We start from the raw sequence: 26,369 nt of genomic DNA, 5'->3' as shown, positions 1-26,369 counted from the left end.
AACTGATTCCAAAGAGTAGAAGAACATTGATCTCAGGTAATTTCAAAATGCTTTTTATTTCTGCATATGTTGCATACTTTTTATAATTAAAAAAATGATCTGTTTTGAAGGTAAAATTGACAAATCTTGAAATTAAAAAGGCAAAATATGTGCAGGAACCAAAATTGTAAATCAGGTATTTGGGAAGTGAAGACTGGAAGCTTACATTAAATTCAGAAAAACTTTTAAACTCTTTCTGTAAATACCTTTTTTTTTTTTTTTTAAAACTCTGAATCAAAATAGCCACATTTAGAACACTTTCTGTTAGTAGTTTTAGATGGTTAGAACCTGGTCCTAAGCCTAAAGTGGGCTTGATTCTGGAAAGTAAATCTTTTTACAACTGCCTCGATGCACAGAAAGCTTTATGAAAATAGACACTCTGAGGTCTTTTGTTCGCATGGTCACATACTGATGCTTAGATGTTCCAGTATCTAATATGGCCACAGTAGTCTCGATAACCAGTGTCATTTTTTCCCATCTTTAGGAACCTACACCAGAACAACCACATCCAACAGATCTCAAGCAAAATGGGACAAACATTCCATTTTGTTTCATACCTGAATGCTGCACATTTTGGATTATATATTGTGTTTGTGTATTTATGCTTTGATTCATAGTAACTTTTCATGTTATGGAATTGAACACAAACTGTAAATAAAAACAAATGGCTGAAAGAGCAATTAAAAAAAAAATGAATTATTTAAGTAAAACATTGAGAATAGCACCTGGCATATAGTTAGTACTGTGTCAAAGGAAATTGGAGGATGAGGGAAGGAAGACCATGGCAGTTATCTTTTAAAAAGTTCAGATTGGTTAGTAGGACATAAAACATGGCCTGGTGTAGCACTCTTTTTTTTTTTTTTTTAAAGATTTTATTTATTTGAGAGAGAGAGAGCACAAGAGGGGGGAGTGGGAGAGGGAGAAGCAGACTCCCTGCTGAGCAGGGAGCCCGATGCGGGACTCGATCCCGGGACTCCAAGATCATGACCTGAGCCGAAGGCAGTCGCTTAACCAGCTGAGCCACCCAGGCGCCCCACGGTGTAGCACTCTTTTTCTTTTCTTTTTTTTTTTTAAAGATTTTATTTACTTATTTGAGAGAGAGAGAATGAGAGACAGAGAGCACGAGAGGGAAGGGGATCAGAGGGAGAAGCAGACCCCCCGCTGAGCAGGGAGCCCGATGCGGGACTCGATCCCGGGACTCCAGGATCATGACCTGAGCTGAAGGCAGTCGCTTAACCAACTGAGCCACCCAGGCGCCCTGTAGCACTCTTTTTCCTTTCCAGCGTCAACTTCACCTATTTCCAACTACTTCCCCTCATTTCCTGTGCTCTTTGAACTTTCCATAAACTTTTAGATCTGTACTCTGCTGATATATAAGAAATTAATCAGGCACTGGTATCTGAAGATACTTGAGAAGGAAGAAACAGGCTGTGAGCAGTGTCAGAAAGAAGCAGTTGATGAATTTCAACTCAATTTCTAATTTTTATGTAATTTTTCTGTTCATCATAATTCTGTTATAGACTTAGTGATTAACTTGCCATTTAAAACACTTTTCGGAAGACACTTCCAGTCTTTTGGAATTTTTATTACATTAAATTGCTATTATTGTCATACCTTATTCTTACTGAGCTGAAAATATCATGTAATGTATATTGGAATGTGAATATTACCATACGGTCAGGGTTGGGGCTCCAGCACCTTTTGATTGATGAAGAAACATAAGTTCAAATACTATGTAGTTAGTGGACAGAACCCAAGATCTTTATACTATTTGTAGCCCTCATTTTGAAAATGTTTTTACAATTCAGCTAATATTTTAATATTCTTGTTTGAGTTTTGCTCAGGGGTTTTTTATTCCCTTCAAGAGAAAGTGTTACCAGACAGAACTGGTTATGAACTCAGGTTCACCTGCTCGCTGCTTGAAAATCAATAGACAGGTGATGGTGGGAAATGAAAGGTTGCTTTATTCAGGAAGCTGGCAGCCTGGGAAGGTGGTAGACTAATGTTCCAAAGACCATCTTCCCTGTCCAGGCAAAGCCAGAAAGTATTTTAAAGGGGAAGATGTGGGACACTGGGGCTGGGGGTGGCTACCTGCAGGATAGGGTGGTGCCCAGGCAAATAGTCATATGTTGGCATGGCCCTGAACATACTTGCTGGCATCAGCAGCAGCTCTGTTCCAATGTGGTCAGGACTTCTCTGGGGAACTCTGGTCCTTTACTCCTTAAGGCTGGTGGTCTGCAGTTCTCAAGGAAAGTAGGTTAGTTCATCTACAGACCAAGGGACTTAGGTCAGCAAACAAAGAGTGCATTAGCTTGAAGCAAGTTAACCCTTAAGACCTGTTGGAGTGTTGTTACAGAACACCTTGATAGGATGTTGCTATTATAGATTTGATTATTAAACTGCTTATTTTACAAGCTTTTTTTGTTGCCATTTATTATCCTACAATATATTATCTTTATGTTACAATATAAGCTATTCAGTTATTCAGGAAAATTGAGAATGGATTTGGTATACAAAACATTGAATTTTTAATTTTAGCTAGGATTAAATGATTTTTTTTTTTAACAGATCAAGAAGTTAGTATATGTTTACCTGGTCCGGTATGCTGAAGAACAGCAGGATCTGGCGCTCTTGTCCATAAGCACTTTCCAGCGAGCTCTGAAGGTAAATAATAGAGTGAGCCAGCAAATAGCTACAAGGTTGGTGCAGAGTTGAAGGTGTGTGATTTAAAGAACTGGAGCAATAATCTAAATGGCACAGTAGTGTTTTGAAAGAGTTGAAAAGCCTCTCATATTGCCTATTCAGTGTCCTTAGAAAATAATATCTATGACCAACTAGACCTTTCCCAGTGTGTTTCATTTTCGGTAGGTTCCTTTATATTTTATTTAATCATTATCATGCATCAAAGAACTCTTCATCATTATACCAGCTGGTGGTTGAAAGTGTGTAATGAGGGGACATGACTTTTTAAAGATAAAATTTATAACTTGTAGCATTTTATCATTGTAAAACTCTAAAAACCCAACATGTTTAGTAATGAATGATCAGCTAGAATTAATAACCATTACTTTTCTTGTTCAAACATTATTCAGAGAAATAAACATTTATTTAACTGTTTTTCCTTACCCATTTCCATACACTAATTCTTTAAGTAGCCTTTTTTCTATTATTATATTGTACTCTGTGAGCACCAATTAACTGTGTCATAAAGATACTGTTGAAATGTTAAACTTGAAATTTTGATGAATATTTTTGCACTATTTTTAGGACCCAAATCAACTAATCCGTGCAAGTGCTTTGAGAGTTCTGTCAAGTATTAGAGTACCAATTATTGTACCTATTATGATGCTTGCTATTAAGGAGGCTTCTGCTGATTTATCACCATATGTTAGGAAGAATGCAGCCCATGCAATACAGAAATTATACAGGTAGGTGCTTTATTAATAATACCAATGACCGCTAATGGTATGTGGAATGTTACATCCCATGGAGGCTTATTTGATTAGCTCTTACAGTTGGTCTGTCCTTATACTAAGTAAACCCAGTGACGGTTTTTCTTCCACAAACATTCTTTAGACATCTTTAACTTTATTTTGGCTATAGAGACCCTATGCTGGTTTTTACTTGTGAGCCTGTTAGGGCCTATGATAATTTTATAGATTTTATAACTTAAAAATGAATGGAATTTGAATTCTCATTTATATAGTATATCTCTCATGTACATATACATGTATATTATTAGAAAATTAAGACTTTTTTCTGTTTATTGTAGGGTAGAATCTTAGGTGTATTATCCTCTCGATTCACTTTGTTCTTTTTTAAAAATTTTTTGAACATTTTAAATTTCTTTTTTAAATTTCTTTTATTTATTATTTAAATTCAATTACTTAACATATAATGTATTACTAGTTTCAGATGTAGAGGTCAGTGATTCATCAGTCTTACATAATACCCAGTGTTCATGATTACATCATGTGTCCTCCTTCATGTCCATCACCCAGGTACCCCATCCCTCCACCCACTCCCCTCCAGCAACCCTGAGTTTGTTTCCTATGATTAGGAGTCTCTCATGGTTTGTCTCCCTCTCTGGTTTCATCTTGTTTTATTTTTCCCTCTCTTCCCCTGTGATCCTCTGTTTTGTTTCTTAAATACCACATATGAGTAAAATCATATGATAATTCTCTTTCTCCGATTGACTTACTTTGCTTAGCATAATACCCTGTAGTTCCATCCACGTCATTACAAATGGCAAGATTTCATTTTTTTGATGGCTGAGTGTAGTATTCCATTGTGTGTATGTGTGTGTGTGTGTGTGTATGTGTGTATCCCACATCTTCTTTATCCATTCATCTATCAGTGGACATCTGGGCTCTTTCCATAGTTTGGCTATTGTGGACATTGCTGCTATAAACACTGGGGTGCAGGTGCCCCTTTGGATCACTAGATTTGTATCTCTGTGTCTGTCAACTCACTTTGTTCTCCTTTCTTCCATCTTTGGCCCTGATGTTCCCTTCCTTGTCTGATTCTTTTATAGAGCTATGCTGATTTTGAAATGCAGCACCATACTGTATTTATATGATATTTATTAAAATATCATACAATGCCTTGATCCTTATGGAAAACATATTGCCTAAATAAAAGAGTTATTATCTATAGTAATTTGGTATTATTTTCTGTTAGCATTGATTCCGCAAGCTTTTATCAAGATCATTTTGTGTTTTGGTGTTGGGTTATATGTGTAAGATGTATGAAAATGGTAGAGGATGTATTATCACTATTTAGGAAAAAAAATCAAACCAATGATAATTAATTAAAGGCAATCTATAATTAAATAAGATATTAGCATATGATATATATGTATATAGAAAGGCATACTAACCATGACTTTGATAGGATATGACTCAGATTGTCATATATGGCTTCATAATGTAAAGATGTAACAAAGTGAGATTAGTTAGGAAAGACTGCTTGGAGAAGGAAGACTGGAGCTAGAATTTGAAAGAATTACAAAGTTTGTTCAAATAATTATAGTGGTTAGTAATAAACTTACATAAATGCGTAAAAAGTAAAAATTCATTTTCTGTCAAAGTTATATCATACTTCTCACTATCTTTTCTTACTTATATACTTGCAGAATAGGATCCAAGCTTACTGTGACAGATTAAAAGCCATCACTGGGCCCCATTTTACCTCTCCACCCCCAACCCTTATTCTCCTTGCCTGGAATTTACCGTCCAATAGCTCAGTACTGCCTGTTAGTCCTCTACATAAAATGTTTTTAACTTACGACCATCTGTTTAGTCTTGACCTAGAAAATTTTCTCCTTTTTTCAGTTGAAGCCATATTGTTAAGATTCATCTGTGATATCACTTCTTGTAAGAAACCCTCCATAATCCTTCCTTCTGCATTGGTGCTCTTTTTATGCCTGTTATCCCTTATACACGTTTCTGTTATATGGAGTGATTATGTTTGGGACTTTCTTTACTAGACTGTCTTATTTATCTTTGTATAACTATTCTTCAGCTTCACAGTAAATGGACAGCAGTTGAATTCCATGTTAGGAAGAAATTATATTGTTATCAGTATTTCAGTGCTTAGAGCTGCTAATAGGACGCATTTCTTAATTCTGTATATATGTAAGCCTTTGCTTATATTTTTTTGTTTTTAGATGGCAGGTTTTGTAATGCATGTCTCTATTACTGAACTGAAATGATAGAAAATTCCTATTTAAGAATTCTGTATTTGTTTTTGACCATTATGTATCCATAATCAAAAATCGTTGCTGTTCTGTTACTTTTTTCCCCTCAGTTAAAAAAGGAATTCATCATTTGTCTACTTGTAATTACTTTTTTAAGATTTTCCAACTATTTTTTAGAAGTGAAGTTGATATTTAAATACTTTCTTAACGGTATGAATGTCTGGGTTTAATTAATATGAGCAACTTTAAAGAGAAAGATTAGGACATATTTGGGAGAAGAAAAAGTCCCATTTTATTTCAGATTTGTTTTGTTTCTTTCTATCTTTACATAATTCTTGCTCTCTCTCCCTCCTAAAAAATTCTCTTAATATTCTTGAAATGATTAGCTTCATTTAAAATTTGAATTAAAGGGAAAAAAATTAATGTATGTTCTTTTCTTTTTATGTTTTAGCCTTGATCCAGAGCAGAAGGAAATGTTAATTGAAGTAATTGAAAAACTTCTAAAAGATAAAAGCACAGTAAGTGATAACCTTTTTATGTCGAAGTAAAATTGTGTTTTATATACATGGTATCATTTTGCCATTGTATATGTGGTATAATTATTTTTACTGATTTTGAAGTGGTATAAATATTAGTGGAGTTCATTAAAATCCTTGAAGAATAAAAATATGTTTATAAAGAGAAATGTTTGTATTTAGAATTTTAGCTTACTACATGTTTCTTCATCTGGAATCAGAAGAACAAATGGGGGGAAAATCCTTTCTTTAATCTGTGGCTAAATTTTTGACTGCTTTGAGTGCAAAAGTTTTTATTTTAAGCAGTGATTTATTAGGATTTTTAAAGGCTGAATCACCTGGGAACAAATAGTTGTTTTAAAGTATTAGTAAGTATTAAAGAGATATTAAAAAATTAGAAGAGTATTATAAATGTGTTTTTTAAAAAATATTCTAAAACTTTATTTATAGGACTGTTTTATTGCTGGTAAGAGTGATCTTACTGGCTAATGAGTCATCTTTTGTGAATGTACTTAACTCCTCCTTCTCCATTCCCCACTCCCATTCTTTTTGTATAGTGATAATGAGGTCTAGGAGTAGTGATGACCCATGGGATCTGCCTATTTTGTCTGACATAAGTACAGCTATTTTGCCTTCTTATGGTTGCTGTTTACATGATACATCTTTTTCTTTGCTTTTACTCTCAACCTGTTGGTAGTTTTGAATCCAGTGTGTATCTCCTGTAGACAGCATATAGTTGGATATTGTTTATTAATCCACTGTGACAATATGTGCCTTTTGATTATAGATGGTTTAATCCATTTACATTTAATGTTATTGATATAGTTGAATTTATAGCTGCTATTTACTTGTTTTTCTGTCTCATGTCTTTTTGTTCCTCTTTCCTCCTTTAGCTTTCTATTTACATTAAATGAATACTGTCTTTTGAACATTTTACTTCCTTTAATGAGTTTTTCACTATACTTTTTTTTTTCCGCTAAATATTTTGAAAATATTGTATTATACATGAAATTATGGTTGGGGATTTCATTCCTAAGCCATCCAGCAAATTTAGTCTGTAATGTAGCCGAAATCTTCATAGTATTTCTTCTATAGTGCTTGATGTAATATAGGAGGTAAGTAAATATAGATTTGCCCAATAAATGAAGACAGAAAAGAAATTTGATTTCTTTTCTGTCTTCTATCTGGCATACTTGTTATCTGCTTCTAGGACCCAGATGTGGAATCAGTATTACTGATATTATGGTTAACTTGATTTTAGTAATAATACAAAAACATTTGGTTTCTGTGACATGCAAGACATTTGCCAAGGACTGTGGAGGACATAGTAAGATCTGTAAGAAACAGATCCTTTACTTTAACGTAGTTTACCACAATTTCTGTTACATTATAGACTAAAGGAAATTTGTTGTATGGCCCAGGAATGAAATCTCCATTTATAATGTGTGCATGTCTTCCTAAAAAAAGATATGTCACAGGTGAAAATTGCAGTCTTCGTAATAAGACAGAATTGGGTTTGTGTCTAAACTTTTGCCCCTTGGTAGCTATATATTAAGCCTTTATAAGTTTCAGTTTCCAAATTTGTATAGCTTGTAATTTCTAATGTATAAAGTTTTATTTGTTTTGAAAGAGCTATTGTATATATAACCCTGATCATAGTGCCTGACACCATAAAAGGGGTTAATACATATTCCCAATAAGAAATAAATGCCTGAAAAAGGAATGTAAAGGATAATTTCTTTGTAAATTTGCAACCATTGGTTATTAATTTCTGACCATTTATTTCCAAAATACAGTAGAAAACATTGAGTACTTGTTCATAGTAGGTATTTAGTATTTGTTGCATGATTGTGGAATTAATTTGGTGATAGTAATTAGTAATTACTAATTCTTTTGGTGATAATAATTAGGCGTTTACTATCATTTTTAACACTTTGCTTCCCAAATGGTGTACATCATATTCGGTGTTTGCAGGTAGATCTTATGGGAGCTTTGATGGTCTATCACTAATGAGGCACTCCTTTTTCCTAAAGTGTTACATGTTTATATATTTTTTAACTCAAAAGACCTCTGTATCTGTTTTTCTGTGTTAAATGGCAGTAGTTTATACTGATGCCTCTAATTCCAGTACAGTAGTGCAGGGTTCCTTCTAGCCTCCCACCTTTTCAGCTTCTTTCTCCAGCATTAAAAAATGTGGCTGTCATTATCCTCAGTATATTTACTTACTTGTTCAGTCCCAAGATGAAGAGCAAGTGTTTCAGAATTGCTAGCATGTACCTTTGTGGGGACTGTTGAGGTGGGGATTGCTAATTGAATTAAATATTGGTTTAGAGTTGTATTAATATGTAGTCTGACTTCTTTGATGTTACTGTAAATTGAAATTGCTTTATCTTTATATTGTTAAACTTGTTATTGGTATATAAAAAAGCTCTTGATTTTCTGTATGGTAATTTTATATCTTGCTTCTTTACCAAGTTCTTTTATTTTTGATTTAGTTATATCATTCATTCTCCATAGTTTATTCTAGAAAATATCTCATCTGCCAATAGAGTGATTTTACTTCTTCTTTTCCAATTCTTATGACTAATTAATTTCTCTTGTGTAATTATATACTCATGTACTAGTAGTGGTGGAGATGGTGAGCATACTTGTCTGTTTCAGTCTAAAGGAAGTACCTGTAATGTGTCTGCATTAAGTAAGATACTGACCCTGATGATTTTCTCTTTATCTTTGAAATGTAATAGTTTTAAATGGTGTCTCAGGGTCACTTCATGTGTGTCAATTTTTTTCTGGTACTCAGTGAACGTTTTAAAAATGTAGATTCAGAACTTACATTATTTCTGGCAAAGTGTTTTTTCTTTTAAAGATTATGGTTTTAAACATTAATTCTGTTCAGTTATTACTTTTATTTCTTCAGGGACTTCAATTTATGTAGGTTGAATCTTCTTTGCCTATCTTACGTTTCAACCACTGTCTCTCTAAACCTTTTTACTTTTTTTTTTTTTTACCTCATTTCTGTTCACTGGTTCTTTTTCTACTTTTCTTAAATTTCCCCTTACTAAATTTTCATTCAACTGTTTTCTTGCAAGGACACCTTGCAATTTAATCATGTCTGATTATTTTCTTCCCCTCTCACTTTCTTTCTTGGTTTAAGTCGACTTCTGTTTCATTTCTTCCTGATGTCTTTTGCTTATTTCTCTTGTCTTTTATGAATTTCTGATTCATTCATTTTTCTGATTCTCAGATGCTTCTTTGAGGCTGCTTACTTCAATTTGGATTGTTGTTTTAGACAGTTTTCTTTTGCTTCATCATTTTTTGGGGGGGGTACTTTTCATCATTTGAATTGTTTTGATTTTCACTTTCTGTTTTCAATATGTGTACGTTACTTACATCTTTACATTTCTTTGGACAGAGCTAGTGGTTTGAGTTTGAGGTAGTTTGCAAAATTCTTAGTGTAAGAACACCCTTTCTGTCAGAATAGCCACGTATGCTTTTCTATTAGTTGGCTTTATTGAGGGAGAGCATCCATAGGAAGGGGTATATGTCCTAAAGTTATTTTTATTTATTTATTTTTTGGTCTTTTAGGATCTTAAATTTCCTCCTCTTATTTCTTTTTTCTGTCACCTTATAGTTTCTAAGGGACTCCTTTTCCTCTACCTCGTTTTTTAATTGCTATCATCTTGAAAATTTTCTTTTCCAAAATAGTCTCATTGAATCCTTCCTCCACCTCCAACCCTCTTGAAATTTCCTCTTTGTAGTCCACTGGACCCACCGGGAATCTTATGCAGTATTTTTACACTTAGAGTACTCTTTCTCTTTCTCCTGTTGATTTTAGTTCCCTGTTTTACTTACCACCGACTCCTAACTGCTTTGTTATGGGCAGTTTTTTCCAGACTGCCATAGGTCTTTGTGAAGTTTTATGATACAAGCTTGAAAGAGAACTCTCTGGGATTTAGGACTTACTTTTCTACTTACATGTAATTTGAAGTTTGGAGATTCTCTGTTTTAGTTATGCTTAGGACATAGGTTTTCGAGGTGCCTGGGTGGCTCAGTCGTTAAGTGTCTGCCTTCGGCTCAGGTCATGATCCCAGGATCCTGGGATCAAGCCTCGCATTGGGCTCCCTGCTCCAAGGGAAGCCTGCTTCTCCCTCTCCCACTCCCCCTGCTTGTGTCCCCTCTCTTGCTGTGTCTCTTTCTGTCAAATAAATAAATAAAATCTTTAAAAAAAAAAAAAGGACATAGGTTTTCATCTTTGATTTTTCTGGGTTTGGTTTGGGAGATTCAGATTTACCCAGGTACTGTAACTTGTCTACCCATTATTTAAATTAATTATGTTTTAAGAACATTTTGTGATAATTTTTTCCTTTGTGTGATTATAATTGTAGAAAGGTTTAAAATATTCTGATATTTATGCATATATTTATGGATCGTAGCTTTATTAGTACTTTGTCTCTTGTAATTCTTTATTGAAGAAAGACAGGTGTATTTCCTTCCTCCCCCAAATTAATAATGTCAGTATTGACATTTAAAACAGTAAGAATCAGGGCACTGGATGGCTCAGTAGGTTAATCATCTACCTTCCGCTCAGGTCATGATCTCAAGGTGCTGGGATCCACGTCAGCTCCCTGCTCAGTGAGGAGTCTGCTTCTCTCTCTCCCTCTACCCATCCTGCCTGTTCGTGCTCGCTCTCTCTGTCTCTCTCAAATAAATAAATAAAATTTTAAAAAAAGAGAAAACAGTAAGAATCCCAAATCATTTTTGTTTAAAAATTTCCCAATTAAGTGAACTGTGCACGTCTAATTTATTTCCACATTTTGAAAAGGAATTTATTTGTTATCAGCAGGAGCTTCTTGGGATCACTATCATGATGTTAACATTGCTATTGCTGCTGATAAATATAAATTTAATGTATTTAAAACTTTTCTTCACTTAACATTTTGACTTTGAGATACACCTTCTGTTGCTTCTTTTAGCCTAAAGGAAGACTTTCTGACATTTAAGATCTCAAAGACAGTGAGTTCTATAATTCTCATTTTAAGGAAAGGTGGAAACATAAACATATTAAAAGAGAATGCATTTTCCATTTTACTAGAGTATGACCAATATTTATCATAAAATAGTCCTTTTTTAAAAATGCATCATGTAAGGTTAAGGAATATTGTTATGGTAAGATAACTGGAAGAACATTTTAGAGCTACTTAGGTAACTGTTGTCTAAAGGTTACCTATAAATTTTGAAAGATACCCCACAACAATAGTCAGTAAAATTAAAAGGGAATTTTTTTTTTTTAAAGATTTTATTTATTTATTTGAGACAGAGAGAAAGAGAGAGAGCACATGAGAGGGGGGAGGGTCAGAGGGAGAAGCAGGCTCCCCGCCGAGCAGGGAGCCCGATGTGGGACTCGATCCAGGGACTCCAGGATCATGACCTGAGCCGAAGGCAGTCGCTTAACCAACTGAGCCACCCAGGCGCCCTAAAAGGGAATATTTTAATAATGTTCCATTATCCCCATTCAGCTGTTAACAACTTTTCTTTATATAATTTCTTCATTGTATGTTCCTAGATTTACCATTCCCCTCCTATATTCTCTATTTAACATATCCTAAACACTCCTTTTTGATGTTCAGTTACAAATTCATTTTTAAAATTTATAATGCTTTCTCTGGTTTGCCTTTAAAAGGTAGAAATCCATATTTGTTGAGCAATTTAAGCATAGCAGTGGACAGTCTTATTTACAACACCTCAGAAGCAAGGTGGTATTTATTTCCTGTTTCTTTCAGGTTAATTTTAAAGAAATCCTATGGATAGCATTTAACTTTATAATAGAAAACAGAGTTTCTTAAGAAAACAGATTTGGTCAATGCTTACTGAAAAACTCAGTTGTTTATATATTTTTTATGACACTGTTTCTCCTTAATTTAGCTACAAAATGATGTTTAATGAATATATTGGTAATTCATAACTAAACTATGGGGGTAAGACAGCATTTTATAAGTTACTGATTTAATGTTGGTAAAAGCTTCACTGTTGTGGGCAAAAAAACCCCCTCATACCTCTGATTTTGTGCAGATGTTTTATTGTGATAGATCTATTATCCAGCTATTAGAAGATAAATGACTGATCTTTCCCATTTTCCATGCCTCAAGAAAATTGAAATAAGAAGGGGAATATCATTTGGGCTGTATGATTAGGGCAGGTTGGATGGCCATTAATTTAAGAGAAGAAAATCTTGGCAGCATTGGCCAACTTATAGCATATTATCAATCAAACCTTGATGCACTTCTTGTGATGACCCAGCACTCTCAGATTTTTGCAACGTTAATTAGAATTCATGACAAAATAGATGCAAGGAAACGTTTTGTACCCTTCATAATTTTATAGAAAATTTATTGTTATTAGAGGAACCATTTGCTTAGTGTGATTTTTTTCATTACCAGCTTGTCAACTAGCATAGATAATCTGGAGAAAATATGAACTCCATAGATGGGGTGTCACTTTTGTTGACGGTTCATGTAGTTTACCTTGGAGCACAGCTAATGGCTGAAGTTCATAGCAACAGCACAGAAAAACATGGCAACCAAGGGAAGATAAATGAACCATGTTTATAGCTTTAATATAAAAAATACATAAATGGAAAACTGCATTTGAATTTGATGAGCTCATTGCTAGTTTTGTTGGAGTGATTTATTTTTCCCCTTATATAAGAAGCTACTATTGACACAGTGAGATGGAAATTAACTGTCTGTTTTTGGGAAACCAATATTTTTGGTTTTAAAATCTGAGTAGACCATTTTATTTTAATTCTTGAGGTTTTATAGAATATTGAACATTTAACAGACCAAAATTACCAATTCTGGCATTGTTTAACCTAGGGTTAGTTCGTTAAATCCATACAATGAAATACCTAAAATGGTCAGTTTTATTTTGTGAAGGTACTTTTCTTTATATTCTAATTATTTTTGTGTTTCCTTAAAGTTTATTTGTACTTAAGTATTTTCTTTTTTTCCATTATCGGTTAGTACTTTAGAATTATGTTGTACCTATAGCTCTCAGTTTAATAAATTTAATAACATTTGGTAGCTGATTTTTCTTTTAATTAAACACTTTGAAAAAAATCTCGGCTTAGGCAAAATACTTGATTTTACATAGTATTTCTCAAATTGAAACTTCATTGAATTGCTATTTCAGTTTCATGGACTATTTTATTCTAAGTGGTATTATTTATTTTTGTACTTTAGTATCCTGTATCAGTTGCTATGTGTATCTTCTATTAATGTAAGATTGACATATATATAAAATATATCTATGGATAGATTTCACAAATACTGAGTTATTTATAGTTTGATGTCATAAAGTTTAGTTGTTTAAAATAGATTTTTAAAGATTTTATTTATTTATTTATTTATTTGAGAGAGAGAGAGAGAGAAACAGCATGAGAGGGGATAGGGTCAGAGGGAGAAGCAGGCTCCCCGCTGAGCTGGGAGCCCGATGTGGGACTCGATCCCAGGACTCCGGGATCATGACCTGAGCCGAAGGCAGTCGCTTAACCAACTGAGCCACCCAGGCGCCCTAAAATAGATTTTTAAATGATACTAAATCTGTTTAGAAATAAGATTATCACAGAATATAATTTTCGAAGAGTGATTTGTGCAGGGGATATCAAAATGTGGAGATGAAAACATAAACTTAACTTCCTTTCCATATCAATAGCAAATAGGAAATTATACATATAATACATTTTTTATTTAGTTCACACAAATAATCAATTCTTTGCTTTTTCGATTGAAGTGCATTCATGCTGGGACCAGCAGGCACCAGTACATGGGCAGGGCTGGAGTCAATAAATGCGGCTTCACGTTTATACTGATTGGTAATTCATAAAATCCCCACAGGACTAGAAACTTGTTTAGCATAATAGCAAGTCTATATTCTGAGCTGTTTTCTTTCAATTGTATTGTTGGTTGCATATTAATAAACTAAATGTCAGCCAAGTAGAGGGACAAACACTAAAAATACAAATATCATTGTTATCTAGTATTTTTCAGAAAGTACCATTTCAGTAAGTTACATTTCTATTTAATTGCTTATTTTAAGTGTTTGGGGAAATTTTAGACACTAAAATGAAGATCCCTAGTGTTTAGAAAGAATCTGATATTAATTTATTTTTTCAACAGTATTATATTGTTGGCTAACTGCACATATATCAGTGGTACATATATAGAAGTATTTGTATATTACATATTCTGCTTAGCTTGTATCTTTATCCCAAAGATATCTTAATTTCACTGCTTTGCCCAAGTATGACAATTACAAAAACAGCACTATGGTTCATTAATTGGTCTTGGAGAGAGCTGACTTTTGTTGGTAATACATTATTTCATCTTACACACATTGTTACATAGGTTATAATAACGCACTAAAATTTTAGCCTGTGTGTTTTCTTTGTAAATGAAATATTGGTAAAATTTAACAGCTGGATTAAAATGTTGAAGATTTGAAAGTGTTTTGTACCAGAAACACTTACGAGTTCCTCACAGACTTTAAAATAAATTCATTGTCTTTCTCATTTTAAACTGACATGATGTGGTCTTTGTTATTGTCTTGATTATTTTTCTGAATGTTGTTATGTACTAAATACTGAATCATTAGATTGGAACTTAGGTTAGCTTTAAAAATGAAAAATGTATATGATGAAAATGTTGAATCCATATATGAACAATTTATTAAAATTTAACTTGACAAAAAATTGTTGGAATTTCTAATACTAATACTCCTAATTGTAATATTTCAGGAAGGTACTACCTTTTCAGACATGTTACAGGTACAAAATTATTCTTTAAGGGAGTCACACTTAAAATTTGTTATTTATACGTGAATAGTCATTTTTTAAATTAAATAACTCAATACTTTAAATATTGTCATAACACTGATTGTATCTCTGCAATGCCTGAGTAGAATCTTTGATGGAGGGAAAATGTTTTTTAATGAGTTACTATTTCTTCCTTTTCTAGCTGGTAGCTGGGAGTGTTGTGATGGCTTTTGAAGAAGTATGCCCGGATAGAATAGATCTGATTCACAAGAATTACCGCAAGCTCTGTAATTTACTAGTTGATGTAGAAGAGTGGGGACAGGTTGTCATAATCCACATGCTAACTCGATATGCTCGTACACAGTTTGTCAGTCCTTGGAAAGAGGTAAGTGTTGAATGGTCTTCCATTTATAAAGTATACTAAGAAAATGGATGAGCTTTTAAAAATGTGTATAGTTGTAAAATATAGAGATCTGCATATTTATGGAGGACTCCTTTTTTTCATGTTCTTTTGGAAAGCAGGAAACAAAAATAAATGCAAGGATAATTTTTCATTATTTTGGCACTGATTGATATATACTTAATGACATAGTATACAAACTTTTAGTATGATACTTGGCAAGAGACCCTTGTTAGGAGCAGAGCCTGGTACAGTGTTTGCAGTGATATTGCCAAATCATGGATTTTTTTTTGAGATTAGTTGCTTTCATATCTTTAAGTCTCAGCTGTTCAAGTGACTCACTTGTAGAAGTGGGTAATGTGATTCTAGCACATGTGAATTTATACCTAAGAGAATTTCCTGCCTTTGTAGATAAATATTGCTGAACTTTTAAACTACCTTTTCCTAGTTTTATATTTTAAAATGTTTGTTTTCCTTGTTTTCACTTAAGCTGATAGAATTTTAGTAAAGTTTATAATTAAATAAACATTAAAATGAAGTTGTTTTCTTTGTGCATATTAACATTAGAGGCATACTTAATACCTTCTTTTTACCTAATTGACAGTTGAGGAAATTTTATTACATATTTTGCAATAGAGGTCTTTGTGGGTATATATTTAACATTTAAGTGTAAGTTTTAAATTCCTTTAAAAAAAGAAATTAAATATTACAAGAATAGCACATTCATTCTCATCTTGTGATATTTCTTTTTTGTCTTTTTAAAAAGCAGGTGGAGGGGGGTGGAAAGATGGGCAAAATGGGTGAAGTGGAGTGGGAGGTAATAGGCTTCCAGTTATGGAATGAATAAGTCATGGAGATGAAAGGTACAGTTTAGGGAATATATTCAATGATATTGTAAAGTACTGCATGGTGATGGTAGCTACACTTGTGGTGAGCACAGCATAATATATAGAGTTTGTCAAATCACTATGTTGTACACCTGAAACTAATGTGATGTGTGTCAACTTATATTTCAATTAAAAAGGAAAAAGGAGTATTACAGATTTTTAAAATCAACTGCCTAAAAAGTAAAAGACCAGAAATACCCCAATTATATCATAATGGTTTTACACAAACATATATGTACATACGGTTTTGTTGCTCAGTACATTTGAGTGCTCAGTTCATTTCACTTTCGTTAATTAGAAATAAAATGAGAGGAAAATGTATATAAAATCGAGGAATGTTCATGATATGTATTTTAGATGACCTTAAGCTCTCAGATGTTAAGGCGTTTAAATGTTTAAAATATTCATCGATGCTTTTTACAGTGACTTAGTATTGTTAGGATTAAAAAGTATTTTAATGTTTTAAAAATATATCTTTATCCGTAAGACTATTTGTAATACTGACTCCATCTTAATTTTAATATTAAGAAAGTATTTTGGTTATTTAAAATTGAAATAGTTTTGAATTGTTAATATATAAAAATCATGGCATAAAGGACACTTAAATTGATGATTGCTTTTTTTTAATAAAGTTAATTTTATTTGTCACTGAACAAAGTAAACTCTTGATGGCACTTTTGCTGGATTAAGCAACAACATGCCCATGGTGCAAATGTCTTGGCCCTTTGATGTAAGTGATAACTTTGACAAGAGATTTTTGTTGCTAGTAATAAGTTGTTTGATTTCAGCCAGTTCTTTTCCAGAGTGCTGTTCAGATAAATATTTTTTTTTCCTGTTGGAAGGTTATAAAGTAATTTTGCCTTATCTAACCACTGTCACTATTTAATAAGATTTTAAATTTTACTTTCCTTTCACTATCAAATCATTTTCAGTATCTCTGTGCACATAATCCTTTGCTTTGTTAGTTATGTAGAAATTGGAGTTAAAATACATCTTTCCTTGCCATATCTCCTAAAAATATGTAACAGACTTTAAAATCTCTGTGTTTGTAGTTTGTCTATTTATTTGTGTTTCTGTTCCTTGAATTTTATTCCATCTTATTTTAGATAAAATTCATGTTGAAAGCTATTTGCAAATCACAGAGGTTAAATTTTGCACTACCATATATATTTACTCTTTTGACAGGTAATTTAAAAAGTTGGGGCTATATGTATGTATTCCATGTGTTTTCACATGTGGATTCTTTAGACATTAATTATTACAAACATGAGATGAAGGCTGGTCCTTGTCCTGGGTATACTGAAACTGGCCTCAGTAATTTCTTAACTTTGCCACTTATTTGCACTTGACCTTGGCATTATTCTAGATTATGTGGTTGATAGACTAATTCATTAGTTTTCAAATGTGCACGTCAGGCCTCCAGATGCTGTAACACTGCCACAGGAACAACCACAGGGGGCAGTGGTGCTCTAGACTCTGCCCCTCTCTGGGTTCTTGCCTCTGTTCCAAACAGAGCAGCCTTCATCTTTGTCTGCCTTTCATATACAGCTATGAATATGATTTTCTTTGAGAAAGATTCCTTGGCGTAAAGAAAGAAAAGAAAAGAAGAAAACCTCAGTAAAATAGAAGATTTGTAAGGGTGTAGCTAACTGTAACTATAACTACTTTTTTTTTTTTTTTTTAAAGATTTTATTTATTTGACACAACACAAGCAGAGGGAGAGGGAGGGGGAAGCAGGCTCCCTGCTGAGGAAGGAGCCCGATGTGGGACTTGATCCCAGGATCCTGGGATCATGACCCGGGCTGAAGGCAGCCACCTAACCAACTGAGCCACCCAAGCGTCCCACTATTTTTTTTTATTTTTTAATTAAAGAAGGAATTCAGGTACACAGTGAAATAAAAGATAAATCTTCCTTTTTTTTTTTTTTTTTTTTTTTAAAGATTTTATTTATTTATTTGAGACAGAGCATGAGAGGGTCAGAGGGAGAAGCAGACTCCCTGCCGAGCAGGGAGCCCGATGTGGGACTCGATCCAGGGACTCTAGGATCATGACCTGAGCTGAAGGCAGTCGCTTAACCAACTGAGCCACCCAGGCGCCCGATAAATCTTCCATCTTATAATAACCTCTTGGTTGACCCCTTAGGGGTATTTACTGGCAACTGTTTAATTTCAGTTGTTCTAGTGGTTGTAAATTTTACTTTGGATAACACATTTCACTTTATTTATTTATTTAATAAATTAGGTAACAGGCTTTTGTCTTTTTGTATACATATGTATTCTGTTCTATACCAGCAGGAAAGATTTGGAAGGGTCATCCTTTATTGCAGTTTTAGAAGTTAGAGATTGTCCAACATGTTATTAGACTTTTGGTACAAATACAATTTATAAAATCAAGGTTCAGATGGATTATCATCATTTAGATCATGTCCATGCTTACTCTATGAGTTAACCCATCTCAGACTTTCTGTATGGCTTGTTAGAATTCTGTTTCACTGAGCAGCTTTTCCGTGTGCAGTCCAGCCACTTGTAATCTTGGAGGCTTTTTGGCCTAGAGTTTTAAGTTGCATCCAATTTTTTAGGACTACACGTGGTAATTTTAATTTTAAAAAGTAAAATTTTTAATTTTAATTAAAGGGGATGCCTGGGTGGCTCAGTCGGTTGTGTCTGCCTTCAGCTCAGGTCATAACCCCAGGGTCCTGGGATCGAGCCCCGTGTGTCAGGCTCCCTGCTCAGTGGGGAGCCTGCTTCTCCTTCTGACATCCCCTTCCACTCCTGCTCATGCTCTCTCTCTCTCTCACTCTCTATCTCAAATGAATAAATAAAATCTTAAAAAAAAAAAGTTGGCAAGCTGGAAGAAACTTAGAAGTATTCTGCATTCCTGTCTGCTTTCATTTTTCACTTTTCGTGTTTGTAGAAAGCATACCATGTAGTAAAGAACTGCTAAGAATACTACAGGATAGAAAGACAAAGTGGAACAGTATTCTAGCATAGTCAGTGCTTACTTGTTACAATCCTATTTTATCCATTTACCATCAGGTCTTGAATGTATTTTTTTTTCCACAAAATTAGTAGAGTGTAAAGGTGTTCATTCTAGCATCTCATCCCCTTTTACATACAGGCAGAAGTCACTTGTATACATGCTGTATGAGCACCATTTTATGATATATAAAGGGCCATTTATCTTGAAGTGAAAGATTTTACAAGTGAGAAAACAATCTCACTAAAATACTATGTTGATTAAAAAGTTATTTAAAGTAAAAAAAAAAAATGCCTGTACATACCAAATTCATTAAAATCAAGGGATTTCTTTCTCATGTACTAAGATAATATGTGAAAAATAATATCGAGATACTTTAAGTTTAGCAATTTGTTATTTTGCTATACTTTGGTAGTATTTTGAGATAGGACAGTAGCGATTATTACACCCATTTTATAGATAACAAAACTGACTTATATAGATTTTAACAACTCACGTAAGATAATATTCCTTATAAAATGTGGATCCAGAAATATGAACAGAGTAATCTGATCTCTAGGTCAACAGTCTTTCCTTTATTTTCTATTACCTCATGACCTTTTTTTTTTTAACCTCATGACTTTTAAATTAAGATATCTTTTTGCTTACTTACTTTATTTATTTTTTAAAAAGATTTTATTTATTTGACAGAGAGAATCACAGTGAGAGAGGGAACACAAGCAGAGGGGGTGGGAGAGGGAGAAGCAGGCTCTCCGCTGAGCAGGGAGCCCGATGCGGGGCTCGATGCGGGCTCGATCCCAGGACCCCGGGATCATGACCTGAGCCGAAGGCAGACACTTAACAACTGAGCCACCCAGGTGCCCCTTTTTGCTACTTTAATATGTTACTCTGTGTTTGCTTATTGCATTCCAGTTGAAGCCATATTTGAAACCTCCCCAAACCATAGTGCTTGGACATTGCAATTAGGTAACAACTATAATTAAATTTGCTTTTCAAAGAGAAAAATCATGTTTCTCATTGAATTTTTAAAACATTTGTTTATGTTTTTATGCTTGAAAGGTAACAAAATTTTTTTTTGAGGAATTGAAAATTAGTAGAAATACTTTTTGAGATGAGCTGATGTAACATGCTTTTGTCAATAAGTTCTCAAATGAACACATCATATACAAACAAGCTTCTTCAGGGCAGAAGAGATTTTTAATTTAGTTTATTTGCATCATTATAGATCAGTATTTAGGCTGTTTATATGTAAATGTATGATTTGAGGAACAATTAAGTGTTGACAAAGTAGATTGCAGTCATATCAATTGCAGTGCATTTTACATAATTTTTCTAACTGACATCTTTGATGATAAATAGTGGATGCCAAGTCAAAGCCGATTATACAGTGCACTAGGAATTCATGGGGCTGTCAGGAAGAAGACCGATTGACTTTAAATTTACATATTAATGAGAAGATTTGTTAAGAGGGTGCTTGACTATAGAAAATAACAGCGTATTTATAGGGCACGACATTTTATAAATAAAGCTGATGCAGGAAAATGGAAATTAAACCTTTTAGGTTAATAAATTCAAGAGACTGCTAAAATGCATATTTGCATTTTTATTTTCTCCAATTTACCTTATTCTTTGCAGTCCATGTAGGTTTTTTTTTTTTTTTTTTTTCTAGGTCAAGTTTGTATAATTTTCAAGGATATAAAATTACTTAAATATTTTCTTTGTGTCATTCAAGCTGACTATGGGAGAATACTTGAAGCATAAATGTAAATCTCTTAAGACTAAAGTTTCTTTGGTAGAAATAATGGATTTAAAAAAATAAATGTTATAAAAAAACAAGTAAATTTTAAGAGTATTAAAAAACCCAAAACCCTTTAGTGGTGTTAATTATAAACTGAAAGAAAGCTTGGGCACACTGGGGCCTGACAGAAAGGTTTTTAATTTTATGAATCTAGCCTTTTAAAAGTTAAACTTCCTCTAGGAAATGACAGTTTTGCAAGAATTATCAAAATTTTTTACTTTCATGATCTAGAACTTAAGACTTTATGTACTCAGAGTTACGTTTTACTTATGAATCCAGGTAATACAATTTTAGTGGCGGTATGCATTCCATTTTGAAATTTGGAGTGAAAAATTAATTTTATTTTTCTCAATATATCTGTACTTCAGTTATAAAACCTTAGATGTAAGAAAGTTCCAAGTAATTTGTTTAAAGTATTTTGAGATAAATTTCTATAAGTTTTTCAGGGACAGCTATAAAATAACTCATCAGAACACAAAATTTGTATGCATAGTTCTTGATTAGCAGTTTTCTGAAAATACAAAGGTAGGGGGAAAGAGTGCATCACGTCCTGTCTTACAGGACCTACATGTTAGAGATTATTTTTTATTGAATTTTAATTTTCTTTACAGGTTAATTTTCTTTGTAAGATAAATTTTGTATCTTACTAAGGAACTATTTTTGAATCTCATTGTGTGAAATTTTTAAATAATAGTAGTGAGGAGTTATGGTAGAATCCATGCTTTCAATACGAATACTACAGTTTTTGTGCACTTTTTTCAGGCGCCTATAGATGGAGGTTCAATATGCAGTTTATTAGGAAACTACAGACTATGTACAGATATTGAAATGGGGTCTCCCTTCCCTCTATTAGTTATGAAACATTTATCTTAAAGAGTCCTTATTTTTCTTGTTCATAATTTATTTTTGCTTGGATTTTTAAAAAATATTTTAAATTTGGGGGCACCTGGGTGGCTCAGTTGGTTAAACATCTGCCTTTGGCTCAGGTCATGATCCTGGGGTTCTGGGATCGAGTCTTGTATACTGCTCCCTGCTCAGCAAGGGGCCTGCTTCTCCCTCTCCCTTCCCCTCCCTGCTTCTTGTGCCTGCTCGCTCTCGCTCAAATAAATAAACTCTTTAAACAAATATTTTCAATTTTATCCAAGTAAACATATACATGGTTAAAAAAAAGTTAATAATACTTATATGGCTTATAAGAAACAACATTTTCCTGTTCCACCCTTCCCCATGCCCAAATTAGTTACCTCAAATTCTTTTATGTGTGTGTGTGTATTTAACTTTCTCCATTTCTAAGTAATATGCATGTTTTTTAGTAATATGCATGTTTTGCTCTTTCTTGATTTATGAATTTTAGACATTTTATATTGACTTCCTATTATAGAAATGGTGATATGGCATTCTTCTATATTGTCTCATGCTTTCATTATTCCATCTTTGCAATATTGTTTTATTTTTTAATTGTGTATTTTTCATTTAATTATGACTGCAAATATTATTTCTGTGTAGTAACATTTTCATCTCCTTGAATTAGTATTTTCTTAGATCTTATGTATTTGTAATGTCGTGTTACTTTTATACTTGACATCTTGGTTGGATACAATAGTCTTGGGTCACACCTTCTTTTTTTCTTCTGCAGAAAGTTCTCCCTGTAGCCACAGATTTTTCTCCTTTGCAGGTAACTTGATATTTTTGTTTGTACCCCCAGAAATCTGTTTTGCTTTTTTTTTTAATCTGTAGAGATTAGTAAGGTTGCATCTCAGAGTGAATCATTCTATATGATTTACATATTCACTTCTTTATTTTGTAGAATTTTTTTGAATTCTTTTCTTTGATCTTCCAAGTTTTTTTTCTTGCTCCATTTGTCATTTATATGCTTCAGAAATACATTATTTTACAATCTTTCTCTACTTTCATCTTTTAAAAAAACTGCTTTAATGTTTGTCTTTATTTGCATTTGTATTATCTCAAATCTTTTTATCAGTAATTTGATTTTCATTGATCTAATCTTTTTTTTTTTTTTTAAGATTTTATTTATTTGTCAGAGAGAGAGCGCGTGCACAAGCAGGGGAAGTAGTAGGCAGAGGGAGAAGCAGGCAGAGGGAGAAGCGGGCTCTCTGCTGAGCAAGGAGCTGGATGTGGGACTTCAACCCAGGACCCTGGGGTCATGACCTGAGCCGAAGGCAGACACTTAACCAACTGAGCCACCCAGGCATCCCTCTAATGTTTCTTTGACAGTTTTTACTTAATTTCATAATGATAGTTATTTGGCTTTTATTCACTCAGGTTTCAGTCTTACATTTCCTTTATTATATAATTTTATCATCTCATCTTTGAACTTGTGTTTTCTTGAGTTCATATTCTTAATAACTTCTTGGAGAATTTACTTTTGATATATAGGGAATATTTTTTCCCAGAACGATTTGTCTTTTGCATTTTTTAATGTGTGCTGTGAATATTTTGCACAGTTATTGTGCTCTTTTCATATTGTAAATACTTGGGACACTCAGGTACAGACATTTGTTCTGATACAGTGTGACTTCTTAGTTTTGTACAACCACACTGAAAGACAGTTTGTTTCTTCCTCTCAGTTTCAGTTTGAATTGTGTGTATTTTATGTCATACTCTTTTTTGGTTTAGCATTTGGGAAGAGGAGTAATTTGTGGGATAGTAAATTTATCCTCAGCAGTTATTGAAGGTTTTGTTTTTGTTTGTTTGTTTTAGAATGCTTGAGCACTTTTCTAGAATTTTCCTAAATGCCCTATACCAGCATTCATCTGAGACCTTTGACTTGCAATTGAGATGTAGTACTTCAATGAACTTAGCGTTTCAGCTTCTACTGATGGAATGCCTTGATTTGGTTAACTCTCTAGAAAATTTTTGCAAAAACCAGCTATCTAAAGTCACTGTAAGACAGTCAAAAGTAGGAAAAAGCCAGAGAGGATTCTACATATAGAAGGCTGAAATTTCAAGGTGTGAGGTTTTTGAGTTTGCAGGTTTTTGTCTGAAGTCACTCCCCAGACTCATACAATAATGGAAAAAAACACAGCCTTACTTACTTAGCTGTCAGAGAACAGACTTCAAGACTAACAGAATACCTAAATATTGGGGGGAAATTCCAGAAGGGGGTGGGAGCCATAGAAGGGTGAACCCCCTGGAGATGCATAGTAAATAGATCCAAATTCTTGGCTGAACAATAAAGTGTGGATGTATGGGGAAGACTCTAGTGGGTCTAGCGAAAAAGCAGCACCTGCAAGATAAAAGAACTAAATGGAGATTTCACTTGCTGGCCACATTAGGGTAGACAGAGTTTGCAGTTGGAGACCAGTAAAATATCTGCTATACAAATGCCAATACACTTCAGAGAAATGCAATGTAAGGAAGACTTTGATGGTGTGTGGTTGATCATATCCAGAATACAATTTTAAAACAATCAGTGGACATGAGAAACAAAAAAATAACTGCTGCTCAAGAGAAAAAGCAGTCAATAGAAAGTTACCTCAGTATAATCAAGAAAAGGCACTTACAGATAAGTAAAGCAGCTATTAAATATATGGCCAGACTACTAAAAGCAATATAGTTGTGTTGAATGAATAGATGAGCAGTCTTAACAGGGAAAAGACACCATAAGAAGGAGCCAAATGGAAAATCCAGGGCTGAAAAATACAATGATTAAATGAAAAATATACTAGACGGGCTTAACAGCCCAGCAGAGGCAGTAAAAGAGTCAAGAATCCTTAAGGTAAATCAGTAGAAATTATGCAGTCTGAAAACCAAACAGAAAAACAAGGTAAGAGTCTCAGAGCCATGTGAAATAATACCAAAGAGAATGAAATACCTGTAACTGAATTCCCAAAAGGAGAGGAAAGAGTGAATGGAGCAGAAATAATACCTGAAGAAATAAAGGTTGAAAAAAATGTCAGATTTAGTTGAAGAGGAAAAATCCAAGCACACTGACCCAGGAAACTTACCAGATTCTCCCGCAAAATAAGTAAAAAGTCAGACTTAAACATATCATAGTTAAACTTCTGAAATCAAAAGAGAAAAAACATTGAAAGCAGACAGAGATAAACAATGCATTATATACAGAAAAATAAAGATATGACTTAACTGCTGATCAGAAACAATGGCATCTAGAAAACAGTGAAATATCATCTTAAAATTATTGACAGGAAAAACTGTCAACAAAGAATTCCATGTTGAACAAATCCAGTTTTCAAAAATAAAGGTGGAATGAAGACATTTTCAGAAGAACAAAATTGAAAAATTCCTACATAGGGAAATTGTATTACAAGAAAGACTTGAAGAAATTGTTTAGGTTGAAGAGAAATGGTAATAGATGGTAATTCGTAACTGTAGAATGGAATAAAGAATGAAAGGAATGGTATATATGTGGGTAAATATAAATTACGCTTTTTCTTTTTCCTCATTTTTTTTTTTTAAGCTTTATTTATTTATTTATTTGACAGAGAGAAACACAGCTAGAGAGGGAACACAAACAGGGGGAGTGGGAGAGGGAGAAGCAGGCTTCCCGTGGAGCAGGGAGCCCAATGCGGGGCTCGATCCCAGGACCCTGGGATCATGACCTGAGCCAAAGGCAGACGCTTAAGGACTGAGCCACCCAGGCGCCCCCTTCCTCCTCATTTCTTTAACATAGAGTTTCTGTAACACACATGCACACAAATTATCTCTTTGTCTCTGGCAATCACAGACTGCACTTGCTTATGCTTGAACTCTGACCTTGGCTGTACACTCATGGAGCTCTAACCTTCTTTTGTCTACATTGCCACAAGTCGTTGTGTGGACATAACGTTTTTATTGGTATAGGAGTGGAATTGCTGCATTGTATAGTAAGTATATGCTCTGCTCCTTCTTATCTCCAGTTCCCACTCTCTGAACAATCAGTTCTAATTCTTAGCTTCGTATTCAACTGGTTATCCATGTATTATTTTTAGAACAACTTATATAACTTTTAGAAGTGACTTAAAGGATATCATTTAATTTAGACATATGCATATTTTGGAATTAATCAAGAATAAGTGCTCCCTTTATAAAATTTTATGTTTTATTTAAAGAGTTTTTCATAACCTAGACTTTTGCCTTTTAAAGTTTTTAAATTGTTGTTTCTTGGAACCCTAATTTCCTACCCTTGGTTTACCCAGAGTATAGATTTTTTCCCCCATAAAATGTAATTTGTTTCCTAAAATATAAATTTTAGGGTTCTCCATAAGATTAAAAAAACCCTTTCCT

The 26,369-nt window shown here is 33.6% G+C and overlaps 1 protein-coding gene across 1 annotated transcript in view; it reads left to right on the top strand.

Annotated features, from left to right (window-relative positions):
* Nucleotides 1-26,369, top strand: part of AP3B1 (adaptor related protein complex 3 subunit beta 1) — a 260,264-nt gene that overhangs the window by 60,442 nt on the left and 173,453 nt on the right. The window contains exons 4-7 of the mRNA XM_044916930.1: nucleotides 2,608-2,703; nucleotides 3,307-3,467; nucleotides 6,189-6,255; nucleotides 15,264-15,446. Coding sequence (XP_044772865.1) covers nucleotides 2,608-2,703; nucleotides 3,307-3,467; nucleotides 6,189-6,255; nucleotides 15,264-15,446 — 507 coding nt within the window. The remainder of the gene's footprint in view (nucleotides 1-2,607; nucleotides 2,704-3,306; nucleotides 3,468-6,188; nucleotides 6,256-15,263; nucleotides 15,447-26,369) is intronic.

Source organism: Neomonachus schauinslandi, chromosome 7 (assembly GCF_002201575.2).
Source record: "Neomonachus schauinslandi chromosome 7, ASM220157v2, whole genome shotgun sequence".
NCBI classification, from domain to species: Eukaryota; Metazoa; Chordata; class Mammalia; order Carnivora; family Phocidae; genus Neomonachus; species Neomonachus schauinslandi.
This window is presented reverse-complemented; position numbering and strand designations above follow the sequence as displayed.